The sequence below is a fragment of the Empidonax traillii genome, unplaced genomic scaffold, assembly GCF_003031625.1.
Source record: "Empidonax traillii isolate 1590-97213 ecotype Southwest subspecies unplaced genomic scaffold, ASM303162v1 scaffold275:size1536655, whole genome shotgun sequence".
Lineage (NCBI taxonomy): Eukaryota > Metazoa > Chordata > Aves > Passeriformes > Tyrannidae > Empidonax > Empidonax traillii.
Window position 1 is genome coordinate 1,188,435 of NW_020955468.1, and position 15,873 is coordinate 1,204,307.

The following is a 15,873-nucleotide window of genomic DNA, read 5'->3' on the forward strand; positions in this document are numbered from 1 at the left end:
AATTTCTTTACGTTGATAAAATTGTTTACTTTTCTTGATTCCTGTCTTAATTTATATTTTTATTTCCCAGGGAATATATGAGGACAATGAGATATCCAATAATGCATTAGCAGGGATTTGGGTTAAAAACCATGGAAATCCCATTATCAGACGGAATCACATTCACCATGGACGTGACGTTGGCGTTTTCACTTTTGACCATGGCATGGTAATATATATGTTTTCTTTTGAAGAAAGAAATACAGATGTTGTGTAACTGAAACCTTCACATTTTGCCTGTCATTGAAGAAATGTTTAAAAAAACATGCTTTTACTTATGAACAGATGCTTTAAAATATGCCTACTGATGTTCTCTTGCCCTTCAGTGGGAGACTTCACTTTAAAGACAATTTTATCTGAAAGAGGTTTAAGCAAGCTTTTTGCAATTGATTGGCAGCCTGTTACATTGTATTATGTTACAGTGACAAAATACCTCTTGAAATAGGATGCAAATGGTAGGCTTACATTTATGCTTCATTCTTTTCCCTTTGAAATGGAACAAAAAATAAGGTGCTGGAAGATTTAGAAATGAAAAAACATGCTCTGTGGAGACTTAACCTTATTTTAGTGTTAACCTTTGAAACAACTTCTCTGGGAAGAGGGACTTTTGTAGCATGGAATTAGCTGTGGAATTTTAAAACAGAATTTCATATCAGAATTCAGACCCTCTTCCATAAGGGGTGAGGTCGATAACTTCCCAGTACATATAAAGTAGTGAGTAAAAAAATTGATAGCCCTTGAAGTAAATAGGATGGATTTTTGCCATTGAAATGAAAGATGATTATTTGCTGATTTGTTTTAGGAAAATATTCTGCGTGACTACGAAACAGTGCCAAATCATTGTTTTTCCTGCTTGAATCACAAACTCCCAATTCCCCCCACCCAGCTGACAAAATGAGCAGTTTTCATGTAGTCACTCTTAAAATGGCAGATCTTTAAGGATGCTTTCCATAGGGTGCAAAAGCTCTTGATCCCCAGGTGTAAGAGATCAGGAAAGGAAGGCAAGAGACCAGCATGGCTGAGTTGGACCTGCTGGTCCGACTCAAGACCAAGAAAGAAATGCACAGGCAGTGGAAGCAGGGACAGGTGACCTGGGAAGAGTATAGGGACACTGTCCAATTGTGTAGGGATGGGGTCAGGAAGGCCAGGGTGTGGATGGAACTGAACTTGGCAAGGGATGCAAAGAATAGCAGGAAAGGTTTCTACAGGTATGTGATCCGCAACAGGAATGTCAAAAAAAAGCAACCCCACGGATGAGCAACACTGGTAACAAGGTGAGGAGAAGGCTGAGGTACTCAACAATATTTTGTCTCAGTTTCTTCCCACACCTCTCAAGTGGATGGTCTGTGAGGCAGGGACCGGGCAAGCAAAGTGCCTTCCACTATAAGAGATCAGGTTCATGACCACCTGAGGAACCTAAACATATCCAAGTCTATGGAACCTGATGAGTTGCATCCTGGAGTCCCAAGGAAATTGGTTAATGTAGTTGCCAAGCCACTCTCCATGATATTTGAGAAGTCATAGTAGTCACGTGAAACCCTGCACCCACTTTTGAGAAGGGCAGAAAGGAGGACGCTGGGAACTCCCACGTGTCAACCTTACCCCTGTGCCTGGGAAGATCATACAAGAGATCCTCCTAGAAACTCTGCTAAGGCTCATGGAAGACAGGGAGAGGTGATCTGGGACAGCCAACATTGCTGCACCAAGGGCAGGACCTGCCTGACCAACCCTGTGGCCTCCTGTGATGGGGTGACATCACTGGGCAAGGGAAGGGCTACAGATGCCATTTAACTTTTGTAAGACCTTTGACACAGTCCCCCACAACATCCTTCTCCCTAAATTGGAGAGGTGTGGATTTGATGGATAGACTGTTTGATGGATGAGGAATTGTTTGGATAGTTGTATCCAGAGGGTAGATGCCAATGGCTCGATGTCCAGATGGAGATTGGTGACAAGTTGTGTCCCTCAATGTCTGTACTGGGACCAGTACCATTCATCAGTGTACTGGACAGTGGGATCAAGTGCACCCTCAGCAAGTTCCAACCCAGATCTGAGGCTTTTGATGACAGTTGGCAGACGGAAATAGTATTAACAGAAAATGCACTGTGGACAGGAACTAGTGAGACCTTTCTCCTTTGCACCCAGTTTGCTGGGGAGGCGGGGGTGAAGAATCGAGGCAGTGCTTAGTTGTAGCTGTTGGATTTGCGGTTTTCTGGTTTCAATGGAAGGTAAACAGGTCACAGAGTGCTGCTATTTTTGCTGCAGGCATAAAATCTTCTTTCCAGTGGAAGGTGAGAATTGTGTTGGGATTCTGCTGTTAGGTGCCTCTTTTCTGCTCTCGTAGTTACCTCTTAAGGAGCATATTTATTCTGTGTTGGGCAAGATTGCACCAGCCCAGAAGAATGCCCAGCTGGCAGCATTCTGATGAATTGCTTTACATCATTTTGTGTTCTCTAGAGATGTAGTTGTTTGGCTGTTTTGCAAAGAGTGGTGGCAAACTTAAGATGTTATGTCTTTGTTTTATATTATCTCATTGTTTGGATTGTATTAAGCTGTACTAACATATTGTACAAGCACTACTAATCTGCTTCAGTGGATACATATATCCATACGTCCTTCCAAGACTTAAGTAGGCTTGGAAACGTTTAATGAAGTGGTTTCAACTATAGAAAAACTGGTAAAGGAGAGTGATTCAGTAACTCGTGGAGGAGAGGTGTCTTGTATGTAGGCTTGAGGGTTAATTGGAAAGTCCAGCTGGGAGCTGCTTCATGTTTAAGTACTGAAGTATAAATATTAAGTAAATGAGTATTGAACTATTAAAAAAAATTAAAAACCGGGCTGAATTCAATTGATAAATTTTAAATAAAAGTGTATTTGATCTGTTTTCTAACCGATGAAAAGCCTGTTTCAATGCTGTGATCAGTGTGATGTCACAGTCAAAATGGAGTAGAAATAAATGTTTCTCTTTTGTTTAGAGGAAACACTAGCACATTAAAAAGAACCTGTGAATAATATTTATCTCAGCTGCAAATATTATTGAAATATTTTATAGTCATAAACTCTTTTGAAAGATTCTGCACTCCCATCTCAAAGTCTGCTTTGGCATCAGCCTCTCTTACGCATCATGTCTAGTGATAGAGTTAATGAAATTACATCATTGGTAATATTTGCATACTCATTAAGTGGCAAAGTGACAGGGATCTTTGAGATACAAATTCCATATACCTAAACAAAATAATGGCTTTTCTACATTAATTTCTCTTGCTTTCCTTCTGTTACTTTGAGGGATGTTTGGTTTTGTTTTTTTTTCATATTGCTTGTGACTGTGAAGTGGGATAAATACATTCCAGTGCTGAATTCCTATCCTACACATTCTTTTCCCGTGGGTTTCTGTGCTGGAGTGCTGGCTCCGAAAGGTTCAAGAGTGCTTTGTTTTTCAGTTTTTTGAGTTTCATGTTCTCAGACTGTTCTTTGTGTTTTGATACTTGTAGGAACTTAACCTCTTATTTCTAAACTGGCAATATTCTGATGTTTGCCCTAGTGCTGTGTGGAAGGTTTAACAAGCAGGCATTAAAAATGCACCATAGCACTGGCAGCCCTCAGTGCTTTATCCCTGACCTCTCATGCAGTTGCCTGAGACGAGTTACCAGACATCTGTCATAAATTGTATTTAGTAGTTGTATGCAAACAACAGAGAAGTTCCAACTTACTGTAAGAATAAGCATAATTTTACAGTTTAAAGCTGAGATCTAGGCATAATGGTCTTGATTTTCACTGCTCCCAAATGACAACCACAACACTCACTATTACTTGGTTGGGTGTTTTTTCTGATGAAGTAAAAATATAGCAGCATGTGTCTAAGTTGGGTAATTGTGACTAGTTTACAGCTCAGTCTTTTAAGTACTACAGATCATTTTTAAGTAGTGTGTATATAAGAAAAAAAAATTAGACATATGCCAGTTTCTATACAGATGACATTAAAACTCAATTGGCCTTTTGCTGCGCACTAAAAACAAAGGGTTTGTTTTTGCATCTTGGTTGTGATTTTCTTTATGTTGCATTTGAATTTTTATAAAAATGCACCAACTTTCAAATAAAGACCATTCCAGGCTTTGGGAGACAAATTTTTATAAACATATTTTTTTCTGTTGTCAGTCACATTTCTAATTGCTATGTGATTAAATTGGCACAGAGTGAGATACTCCTAAGCAGTTTATTTTTTTCTGTCTTGATCTCCTGTTGTTTGTTTGTTTTTCTTACCCTATTGGGAAAATCAGCATCAGTAAATATTTAGGAAGCTTGCACAGTTATCTTTTTTTTCCTTCAAATATCTGTGTTGTTCAAATAGTAACATAAATTACCTCTGTATTTCTGTAATGTTGTGATCTTTGAGACAGAGAAAGAAAAAATAGTTCTTTTAGAAATAAATGGGGGGAAAATTCCTCTGAGAAGAAAAGCAGCAAACAAAATCCCATAATTTTTAAAATTTTAACCCTCAAAGCAGTGTTTGTTAAACTTGACAACATGCAGAAAGAAAAAAATCAAAGTTCAATTACTGTGTTTGTCTTGATGTAAAAAATCTTCTGAGCTTGTCCAGCTGTTCAGGAGCCCATCTTTGTCATCATATCTTTTTCTGTTCACTATGTACTGTGTGAGAACATCAACATTATCATTCCTGTGGTGTTTGTTTGTGATTGCTTTACCTGCTCAGATCTTAACAGGCTGCAGCGGTGCGTTCTTGCCCACACTTTCTGTCACTGTAGCTGTCATCTTGTGCACACAGCGAGTGCTTTGCATGGCATTTTAAATAAATCTGATGTACAGAGCTACTTTTTAACAGTTAGGATTTTTCAAGCAGAAACCTGCTGCTAAGGTATTTTGATTTGCCTTACACTTGGTATTTTTGTGTAAGACTGTAGTACTTTTTCCATGTCTCCTGTATTTCTTTTCCTTATTAATCATAAGGGCCTCTTTTTTCTTAGCAATCCTGGTCCTGCCAGGTGATGTCATCCAGGTTCTTCTTCTGCTAGATGATGATAACCACCCCAAAGCATAAGCAAAATACCCAGCACACTTGAAAATGAGTCTTGGAAGGAGGTGAAGGCAGTATCAGGCTTGCAATCCCTCTATGCAGAGGAGGGATATTGACCTTCCTGACCTTAATAGCTTCCTGGCAGAGTCTCCATAAAGGATCTGGGCTTGAGCTGCCTGACAGCTGGACAGAGCTTAAGAGCTGTGTGTCGGGCAGACTGTGATGTGCTGTGAGACAGAAGTGGTAAGAAAGGAGCAGGCTGTGTCTGTCTAATGGTGGTACTGGTTATAGCTGGAACTGGCAGTAAGGTTTGTGGATAATAGATCATTTATCTCTATATTTGGAAACAGTTTCATTGTTAAAAAATATTTGTTAGCTTTCCAAAGAGAAAATGTTGTCTGAACCCGTACATGATTTCTTGGGATCCAGAAGTTCATCACTAGTCCTCTTTGAGAGGCTGCAGTTCAAAGGCACAACAATGGCTTTTGAAAGGATTTAGCCCTGGTGGCTGAGAAGATTCCAGGGATTGTCAGGGTGCATCTTAGAGACTGAAATATGTTTTAACCCTCCCTCTGCAGTGAATTTAGGCCAAAGAAGTTGTTGGTATCAACAGAGAATGGCGTAGGAAACAGGAAGTCTGGGAATGAGAGCGTGTGTTTCTGACAAAGAGCAGTTCTGTTGTTTTGACTGAATTCAGTTTAATAATGATGCATACAGGTAATGGTCAGACATGGTCTCAACAGTTGTGGAAATTCACAGGGTTTAACCACGACAGCTCAAAGCCCGCAGTTCAGCTTAAGCTGACTCCGACTGAGCTGGAGTGGGTTCTTTAATGCAGTTTCTTTTTATGAATATTGAATGTTACAGGATCTTACCTCTCAGAAAGCTTTGACTTTCTGACCCAGAGGTCAGCCTTATAAAATTATCTGACATAAAGTTTTAGTTCATTTTATTCTCCCTCTTTGGAGGAGCATTTCCCTCACAGAGGCTTAACAGCAGATTCTCAGGTTTTTCTGAATCAGCGGACCAACCTCTTTTAGAGGACGTGGAAGAGCAGTCCTTGTGAAGGTTCCATTTTCTGCTTTCTGAAGAAATGACACTTGTACTCTGCTGTCAAGTGATATTACGGTATTCTTAGGAAGTAGTGGGCAGAGCACAGTGTACCTACATGTACCTTTTCTGTTCCTCCTCGAAGTTGCATACTATGTAGATACACTGGGACACAAGCAGAAGGGAAGGAGCCTTCTCTTTCTCTTCATTTCCAAGCAAGTTAAAAAGCTACACAGTATATGGCATTTTTTTCAAGAATTAAAAGTATTTTAATGAAAATTTTCATACTGTTAATTAACAGTGCTTATGGAGATATTGCAGACCACATGATAAAGGCTCTGTTTGTTTGGATCCATCTACATGGCAGCCTAAATGGCTGTGATGAAGTGCACCTGAAATACTTCTTTTCTCTCATTAGGGTTCTGTAGTCACATTTGGCCCGCAAAGGGAGGGCAATGTGTGAAGTATTTAAAAAGATACCAGACCATGTTTAGTAACATTTCAGTTGAAATTAGGTATTCTGTTACAAGAATCAAGCTTGTCTTTCTGCCAAATTGTCATCTTACTTAAGTTTCTCTGAGGGCTTCATTTTAGGTAAAAATGAGGGGGAAGAGTATTTCCTTTTCGGATAAGAAGTCCAGAACACTGCCTGTTGGCATGAAGATGTATTTCTGAGGAGATTTTTAGATTCCCCTTTCTGTTAGCGTGTAGCTTCCTTGAGAACTCTGAAAACATCTTGACTCACTTAGGATTGGATTTCTTTTAAGTCCTTGAAAAAAACATATTCTGAATATTGACAGAAAGTAGGCATCTTCTATTTGACTTTTTTTATTTGTCACCCAGAGGAGTCTGGGGAGCCAAGCTGTGCACATGGGATAGTACTTTTTTTGGAGAATGTTTAATCCATGCAGTGTCTTTCCTGGCTGCAATCCTCAGAGTAGAGAGAAGTGCATGATGCCATGGCTTCCTTATTGAACTGGATATATTTCTGCTTTTTTGTAATCAAAATAAGTTTGATGGAGTCCCGTAGCAATGCACAACACAGTGAAACGGTGCTGACTGCCTAGGCTGGCAGTAAATTGACTGATTTCCACGTGATAAGTAGTAGAAACTGCAGGCTTGAGGTGTTCTGGGTGGTAGATCATGTGAGTACAAACACTGGAATCCAGTTACTCTGAGCAGTGGCAGGAATTGTGCTTTTCTTCAGTTCACAAGTATAATAAGTCTCATGATGAGCGAGTCTAAATAACTTAGGTGGCTACAGGAAAGGGATGGATGAGGTGCCTCTGGGGATGACAAAGATCAGTGACAGTCGTGACCTTTCCTTTTGGGTCAGATGTTTTACCTGTATACCTTTAACTAAATGTTAATCAGTTCATGAAACAGGTAATCTTTTGCATTATCAAGACTGGTACTGCTACAATTATAGGTGGAATCATATAGATTGTTTACACTACAGAGGGCTTTGCAAGGCACAGAGAGGTAGACATCTAGGAGGAAAGAAAGAACTGAAAATGGTTCACTTGATCTTTCAACCGTGTGTTCTTGGGTGGAAGGGACAGTTTTGGTTGGTTGTCAGCAGCAGAATCCTGCTCTGAATGTCACATGCTCTGTTGTTAGTCCTGCTCTCTGCACCTGCTTGCTGGAGGTAGTTAGAGCTTTCAAGAGCTTGCATCTAGGCCATCCACAGATTAAAACACATCACTGGGTGATTGTCTACCTTCTCCAGTAAGAGATGCTTCCTGTCTTTCAGTTGTTTAGTGTCTGCTGTTTTAGTTGGGCAAAATGGGCATGAAATAACATTCAAGTTCACCTCAAGAATAGGTTGAATTTGAGTATCAAAATGCTCTGAGGCCATTTCAGGAAAATGCTCTCAAAGGACTGACACAATTCCTTTGCAAGGTGCTGGAATGAATTAGAATCAGAGAAATCATTGGGCAGAAAACTGCTATTTTGCCAGATTAATTTTCAGATGGACCAATTCATTGTGCTGCTACACAAGTGCTTGTTGGCATATAAGGAGCATGCCTGGGATGGATTTGTGCAATGGCCTTTTTTTTTCCTTTCTGTAGCTATGCTGTTTATAATGCACTTCTTTAAATATTGTTCTGTTGTAGGTCTACTACTGCTACTGCAGGGTCTTAAGTGGAAGTGCATACCATTTAAAAAAAGGGAAAAAAGGAAAAAGTTTACCAAAAGCTCAGACCAGTCCAGCCCTGGAAAAATTACGGAACTCCTACATTCATGTGTATTTATTTTGACTGGTTGTTTCAAAGAAATTTAGCACACTTCTTCATACATAAACCATATTTCTACCAAATATATGTAGTTCTTGGTCTGAAAACAAGTAGGTAGTCTTCTCCATAGCACTGTCTTCTTTTTGTTGGGCCTGTGGGCTCTGTGGCCTCAGGAGCTGCTAAGGGAACATAATACTGAGTCCTGTTCAAGGTACTATATCCAGAGTTGCCCTTTTTGCTTGGTGTTGCATGGGTAGTAATAAATAGCAATGCATACACAGTATTTGGGGGGGGTGGTGGTGGTGAAATTATATAGTGGCAGCAGTTGTTTTAATTACTTAATGTACATACTTACGTGTTGTCAGTTTTGGTACAGTTTCCTTTTAAATGAGGATTGTATTTAGAAGGGAGAGGGAAAATAGCCTTCAATTTAGAAAGGACTTTTAACCAGGGAACTGCATGTTTTGTGTCCTAAGGGTTACTTTGAAAGCTGCAACATACACAGAAACAGGATAGCAGGCTTTGAAGTGAAAGCATATGCCAATCCAACAGTAGTGCGGTGTGAAATCCATCATGGCCAGACTGGAGGAATCTATGTTCATGAAAAAGGAAGAGGACAATTCATAGAGAACAAAATCTATGCAAACAATTTTGCAGGTGTTTGGATTACCTCAAACAGTGACCCAACAATAAGGTATTGTTTTCCTCATTGATATTTCACTATTTAGAAGAGATTCGGTGGGGATGGGGGAAGTGCACTTTAATTTCATTTAATTATAGTGAACCATAAGTACTGCTGTATATGTAGAAATGAAATTTCTGTCTGTGTTCAGTTGAACTGCATTTTTAATTTGTGTACACACTTGGAGGTAGATCTTTCTCAAAGCGACAGAACATAAGGTCTTTATTTTAAATCTGAGTAGTGTACAGTCCTAAACACTACATGCACATGTAATATTGTACAGTATATTAGAACCATTCTTCATAATGTGAATTTTTTTTTTGTTTCCTAGGGGCAATGCAATTTTTAATGGGAATCAAGGTGGTGTTTATATCTTTGGTGATGGAAGAGGCCTTATTGAAGGAAATGACATTTATGGTAAGCTGATTTGCTTGTTGCACCTTGAATTCTGAGAAACATGAGTATCTAAGTAGTATTAAATAACACTTCTCTTAACAGGTAATGCATTAGCAGGAATACAGATTCGAACAAACAGCTGTCCCATAGTTCGACACAACAAGATTCATGATGGTCAACATGGTGGAATTTACGTAGTAAGTACAACCTTGTTGTACTTACAAACTTGTGTTGTGTTTTATAAACCTTAGAGAAGAGTACTCTCTAAAATGTTTGTGTTTACAGTGATTGAGTTTCTTGTGTTCTAAACTGGGTTCGTTGTAAGAAACTGAAGCCGATGCTGATATTTAAAAGATGAAGGCTTTTATGAATGCCACTAAATCTTTCCTATTACAGAGTAAAATATTTAAAATGGGATAGATTGCAGAATTTCATCATTTCTTGGTTAAAAGCTTTTTGAAAAGGCTTAGTTTTCATAGTAGTATGTAATTTTAAAAAAACTAGAAGTCTGCTCAGCTTTTTTGGAGTGTAATGTGTTTACCACTAACCTCAAATAAGATTGTTTTTTTTTAATGCCTTCAGGGTCATTTACATTGCAATTTCTGTGTGGTTGTGCATTGTAGAAGTGGGGAATAAAGCACAATTTCCAGTGTGTGCAAGGCTCTGCTGATTGAACTGAAAGAGCTGTCAGATTGCCTTTAGCAATATCAGATTTGGAGAAATATTTGTATGGCTTTCTGCCAGAAGTTACCTAAGGTTCAGCTAATGCTGCAGGTGTGCAGCTTCATCTGTTCATTGTGTAAATCTAACCAGAATAGCTTCCCCTGACCAAGAACACTCATGCTTTACCTGGGAGCCCAAACACGTGGTGGGGATAGTACTGCCAGTTGTTTGTCCTTCTGGTGGACAGGGCTGGGTGTAGGTTTAAGAACCACATGCCAGAGCTTTATGTGAGTGCACGGTGCTGGGGAGCAACCATGCTGCCAACCAGCAGAGATTTGCAAATACCACTGCAGAGCCTTGAAATAGAAGGATTTACATGCAAGGTGTTTCATTGCAGGCATAGAAAATCATGATGTGCTGTTTAGGAAAAAGGTGAATAAATGTACTCAATTAGAAAGGAATTACTTTGCTACAGTAAAGAAGCCATGTTGGGGAGGGATGTGTACAGTAGAAAAATATTATTAGGTATTCTCAACTCTTAAACCATCTTGATTTAGCATGAAAAAGGACAAGGTGTGATTGAGGAAAACGAAGTTTACAGCAATACTTTGGCTGGAGTCTGGGTGACAACAGGGAGCACTCCAGTCTTGAGGAGAAACAGAATACACAGTGGAAAACAAGTGAGTTTTGCTCTGTGGTTACAAGAGGGCCACAGAAAAGAAAGTCTGTGGTTTTATGCCTCATTACTTTGGAACTAATAATTTAATTCTTGATGTGTTAGGTTGGAGTTTATTTTTATGACAATGGACATGGCGTGTTAGAAGACAATGACATCTATAATCACATGTACTCAGGGGTTCAGATAAGGTAACATTTATTCTGCTTTTATCTCAAAACAGATGTAGCTTGGCTTGCGCTCTTTTATGTCTTTTTAACTGTTCTTGTCATTTTGTTTATAAAAATAACTTTTTTTGAAATCCAGTATTTTTGAATACCCTCTGCTTTAACCTACAAGAAAGTTATTAGTAATAGAGCCCAAATATTGACTAGAATATGCAGTGGCCCTTGGAGTCTGTAAAGCTAAAATACGTTTGCATGTTTGGAAAGAACTGTATTTTACTAAGATTTTTAAGCAGTGAGATCTGTGGGGCGGTTCTTTAGATGTGTTTTAAGTGTTTGGCCTTCTTGGCATGTAGTAAACTGTTTTAAATTACTTCTTTGCTTACATTTTACTCTAGAACTGGAAGCAACCCCAAAATTAGACGCAACAAGATCTGGGGTGGTCAGAATGGTGGTATTCTTGTCTATAATTCTGGTAGGTTTGTTTTTCATGTTTATCCAGAATGGATTATGCTCTGCAATGTTATCTCTTATCATTTATTATCCTTCTTGATTTTACTTTTTTTCCACCCTTTCTTCATTTTTAGGGCTTGGATTTATAGAAGACAATGAAATTTTTGATAATGCAATGGCTGGTGTATGGATTAAAACAGACAGTAATCCTACACTAAGAAGAAATAAAATCCATGATGGAAGAGATGGAGGCATCTGTATATTTAATGGAGGAAGAGGTAGTTTTTTCTCTTACTGGCATATACTGAATATTCTGGATAAGAGTTTAATTTCAGATTAAACAGTGTCCTTTTTCAAGTGCTCTTTAGAAATATAGCTCTTGTCTTCTGAAGTAATAAAATAGTTATAGTGAATGTACCCAGATGCTTTTTAGCCTTAATTACATCAGTAATACTGAAATCTGTGGGAGGCAGAGAGGTAATTAATCTCATCCAAGACGACTGTTAGATTGCTGCTTAGGACAGTACTTCTATCCCATCTGCTTTTGTAAGCTTTGCCATTTGACTGAAATACAGTATTGGATTCAAGTCACGTAGCCAGAGTCACGCACCTGAACAGTTCAGGTTCTGCCAGTGTCCAAGATTTAGGGAGGGTGTGGGGGACAGGAAAGACAGATCTCTAAGGAATCTCTTGTATACTTGTAAACTTAGAAGTGGTCCCTGTCTGAAGTCTCCTGACTTGGGTGTCCTGATATCAAGCTTCTCCTATTTTGTAGATAATCGTTTGCTGTAAATGAGCTTTAATTTTAAATTAAGTATTTCAGAGTAATCCTGTCCTACAATACCAAAAAAATGCAAGTGAAACTTGGCTTTAGCAGGCTGCCTGTTTTAGAAGACAAGAACAGAAAGGTGTTGGAAAAAAAATAGAAGAAAATTTGGAAAACTAAAAGACTTAATTCTTTGTAATGGTGCTTATGATCCCAAATTCTATTCTGTATACTGAAAAAATACACTTCCAAGATTATACACTGCCAATTACTTTAAAGTTTTATCACTAACTTCAGTGCTCTTGGTGGGTATTCTCCAAATGAAAGGAATTAGCAGGATGATAACAGATGAGATCTTTTGAAAGTATGTCATAGAATGGTTACAGGTCAGGAAATGTTACCAGGCCCAAATGTCTTGTGTGTTGGTCTGTCGTAGGTCTTCTGGAAGAGAATGATATCTTCAGGAATGCTCAAGCTGGTGTTCTTATCAGCACCAACAGCCACCCTGTGCTAAGGAAAAACCGAATATTTGATGGATTTGCTGCAGGTTTGTGTTGTTTAAATCAAATTTGGAAGAGTTAGAGCTTGCAGTAAGCTCTTCACAAAGCTAACTCTGAGTTTCTTTACCCCATGGTATTTAGACATTTTAATAGTGTATTCTAGAAGTAATCTGAGAATTCAGTATTGTAGCCAGAATATGTTTATAGCAGTCTCTGGAATTATTAGCATGTTGAGAAGTGACACATTCTTTTTTCTCTTATTTTTAAAGAAATAATTTTTCATTGTTTTATTTTAGAATTAATGGATAAAATTGTCTAGGACATATTCACAGTTGATCTGCTGGATGCTGGTCTGAATATTTTATCACTGCTTTAAAACTTAGGAAACTAAGTGAGCAAATATACGTTTTGAAGAGATTTGAATTGCATCTCAAGTTCAACTTTCTCACTCCATAAACTAGAAAAATTACAAATATGAGTGTTTCTTGCTCCAAAAGAGATGAAGAATGTTTAACCGTGATTTTTTGGCAATTTACTGTTTAATCATCGCCGTTCCATACTTCTTGCATTCCATTCCATTTCAACTAAAATTGCATTCTTGAGTTTTCTCCCATCTTTCTTTCAGAAGAAGCAAGTCTTCTGAGAAGAGCCTCTAAAGGTGTTGTTTCAGTGTGGTGGGGGGGAAGGATAGGTTGCTGTCAAGAGCAGTCCCGGACAAATGACTTGGAAGACACGGGTTACTGATAAAAGCTAAGAGTTAAAGAAATTATTTTAGGTTCCCATCTTGAGAACTTTTTTAAAAAGATATTTTAAAAAGGGTAAGGTATGTGCACAAGAACTTGCAAATGTACATGAAGATGACAGCCTTAACCACCCAGAGATTATATCCCCCTTGAAAATGATACATGATCATAGTACCATTTTGTTACGAGACAAGCCAGTAGTGTGGTGTTCCTCCCAGAAACCGTGCATGCCAGCTGCAGCTCTGAAAGGATTCAACAGCAGCATTTGAACCTCAGTTTTTTAACAAATTACAGTGCAGTTTCACCCTGAGTTTATTTATGATGGTTTTAAAAAATAAGGAACATGAGAGAGGTACCAATGCACAATCACCAAGGATTTAACTTTGCCACTTTCTTTTCTCTTCTTTGTTCCCTCAAACCAATAAAGGTATTGAAATAACAAATCATGCGACTGCAACATTAGAAGGCAATCAGATTTTCAACAACCGCTTTGGAGGTTTATTTCTAGCATCTGGTGTCAATGTCACGATGAAAGGTGAGCCTGAGCCCTCCATGGTTGTGTTTGTTCACTTGCCATTTTTTCCTTTGGTGCTGGGTCTTGGGTTTATTGCAGCCTTTGAGGCTCAGATTTGGTACCACCTTAAGCTGAGTTGTGACTCAGAGTTTCAGCGGAAGGTAATGAGCCAATTAGGCTGTGCTAAGATTTTTAGACAGACACTTTCAAAGGTAGCTTAAGGTTTTGCTATAATATTAAAACTCTCTTATTAGCTCTTCTGTCTCAGAATGGCTTCTGAACTGGTTACTGGTCTTCAGCCCCCATCTCAAACTCCAATTTTAAGTTAATATAATGGAAAGTCTTTTCTCACATATCCAAAAAGAAGTGTCCAGTAAAGCAACATGCCTCACTTCACTTTTAGGATCTAAAAGCATGAATATTTACATTCCCAAATCACTTTCTTCAGAAAATACATTTTACATACATAAAATTCTCATGTATAGTGGGGAAGTGTGCATGAGACAAGATCTACTTGAAGAAGATGGGAATGATGGTCTGAATGCCAGACAGCTCCAGGAGGTTATTCTAGAAGAAAACGGTTCAGTTTGCAGAATTTTTACATGCTTGGTTGTGGTTGTTAAGTCTCTTCCCATGAATCCTTTACACCACTTGGAACACAAGCTCTGGCTCCCCATTTCACAGCTCCTGGGCTTCCTCCCTGCATCAGTTGGTGCTGTGACACTATTTGGAGTGGGCAAATCTAGTTTGAGGTGCACTTCGGGACTTGACACAAGATCTAGTAGCTGAATAACAGAGGGGATTATCACATTTCCTGTGCCTTGGGCACATCTTTTAATTGCTGGGGCTGGGCAGACCTAATTTCCACTTCCATTGTGTTGGAAAGCATCTCATTCCTGAATTCTGATGGAGAAAGAAGCAATCCTTTTTCTCTTCCTAAGGGATGTATAAAAGTCCTTCTGATAGGTGGGAGACTTTTAAACATTCAGTTTTCAGGCTCCTCAGTAGAAAACTAGGAAGGCTTGTGTCTGCAACCGTTTATTGACAGGCCACTGCAGAGAGTATTCAGATGGAGGCTGTCAGGTGTTTTATGCTGTGTGTGCAGTGCAGAACAGTGTTTCTCACCTGAGGAGTGCACAGCTCTCTGGGCGTGTGCCTTGTGAGCTGGCATCGAGGATTTGATATGTGGAAATGCCAAAACTAAAATGTAGGCACAGAACTAACTTCCTAATGGGCCTTCTGCTTCAACACCTCAAGGAAAAAAAATAAGTCATTGATCCAGGTGTGATTAGTTCTGGATTTGTTTTTTTCCCTCCAACAGATAACAAAATAATGAACAATCAAGATGCCATAGAGAAAGCTGTCAGTAGAGGCCAGTGTTTGTATAAGATCTCAAGCTACACCAGCTACCCGATGCATGACTTCTACAGGTAACAGGTTCTTTCCCATCACCTACAGTAAGATTTTCATATAAACACCATTTCTCTTCCCACAAGGTCCCTAGAACAGTTGCCATATGTCTATGAACACACAAATGTGTGTTCTCCCTCAACAGCAATAGGAGGATTGAACAAGTTCCTGTTGTCTGGAATTTACTGTGGGCTTGAGGAAAACTGATTCAGCCTGAGGGATTACACAGCACAACTGCATTTTCAACACAAGCAAAAAAAGGGCGTGCTGTGAAATCCAAGTTTGCGTAAAAATCCCAAGCTTTACAGCCCTGTACACCCCTTTTCCTTAGTGCTGTTCTGCCCTTTGCTGGAGAGCTCGTCGGGTTTTGGCTCATGCCTAATGTGCTGCTTTTCCCTTCAGATGTCACACCTGCAACACCACAGACCGCAACGCCATCTGTGTGAACTGCATTAAGAAGTGCCATCAAGGACATGACGTAGAATTCATTAGACATGATAGGTACGTGCCAGACCAGGGTGTGGGGCTGTGTGGAGAGCGCGAGGGAA

At 39.2% G+C, this 15,873-nt stretch overlaps 1 protein-coding gene across 2 annotated transcripts in view; it reads left to right on the top strand.

Annotated features, from left to right (window-relative positions):
- The window catches only part of FBXO11 (F-box protein 11), a 64,373-nt gene that overhangs the window by 47,128 nt on the left and 1,372 nt on the right, over positions 1-15,873 (top strand). For both annotated transcript variants that reach the window (XM_027889890.1, XM_027889889.1), the window contains 12 exons: positions 71-208; positions 8,835-9,052; positions 9,372-9,457; positions 9,539-9,633; positions 10,657-10,779; positions 10,881-10,966; positions 11,338-11,414; positions 11,527-11,670; positions 12,595-12,705; positions 13,829-13,936; positions 15,237-15,345; positions 15,728-15,826. In XM_027889890.1, the coding sequence (XP_027745691.1) occupies positions 71-208; positions 8,835-9,052; positions 9,372-9,457; positions 9,539-9,633; positions 10,657-10,779; positions 10,881-10,966; positions 11,338-11,414; positions 11,527-11,670; positions 12,595-12,705; positions 13,829-13,936; positions 15,237-15,345; positions 15,728-15,826 (1,394 nt within the window). The remainder of the gene's footprint in view (positions 1-70; positions 209-8,834; positions 9,053-9,371; positions 9,458-9,538; positions 9,634-10,656; positions 10,780-10,880; positions 10,967-11,337; positions 11,415-11,526; positions 11,671-12,594; positions 12,706-13,828; positions 13,937-15,236; positions 15,346-15,727; positions 15,827-15,873) is intronic.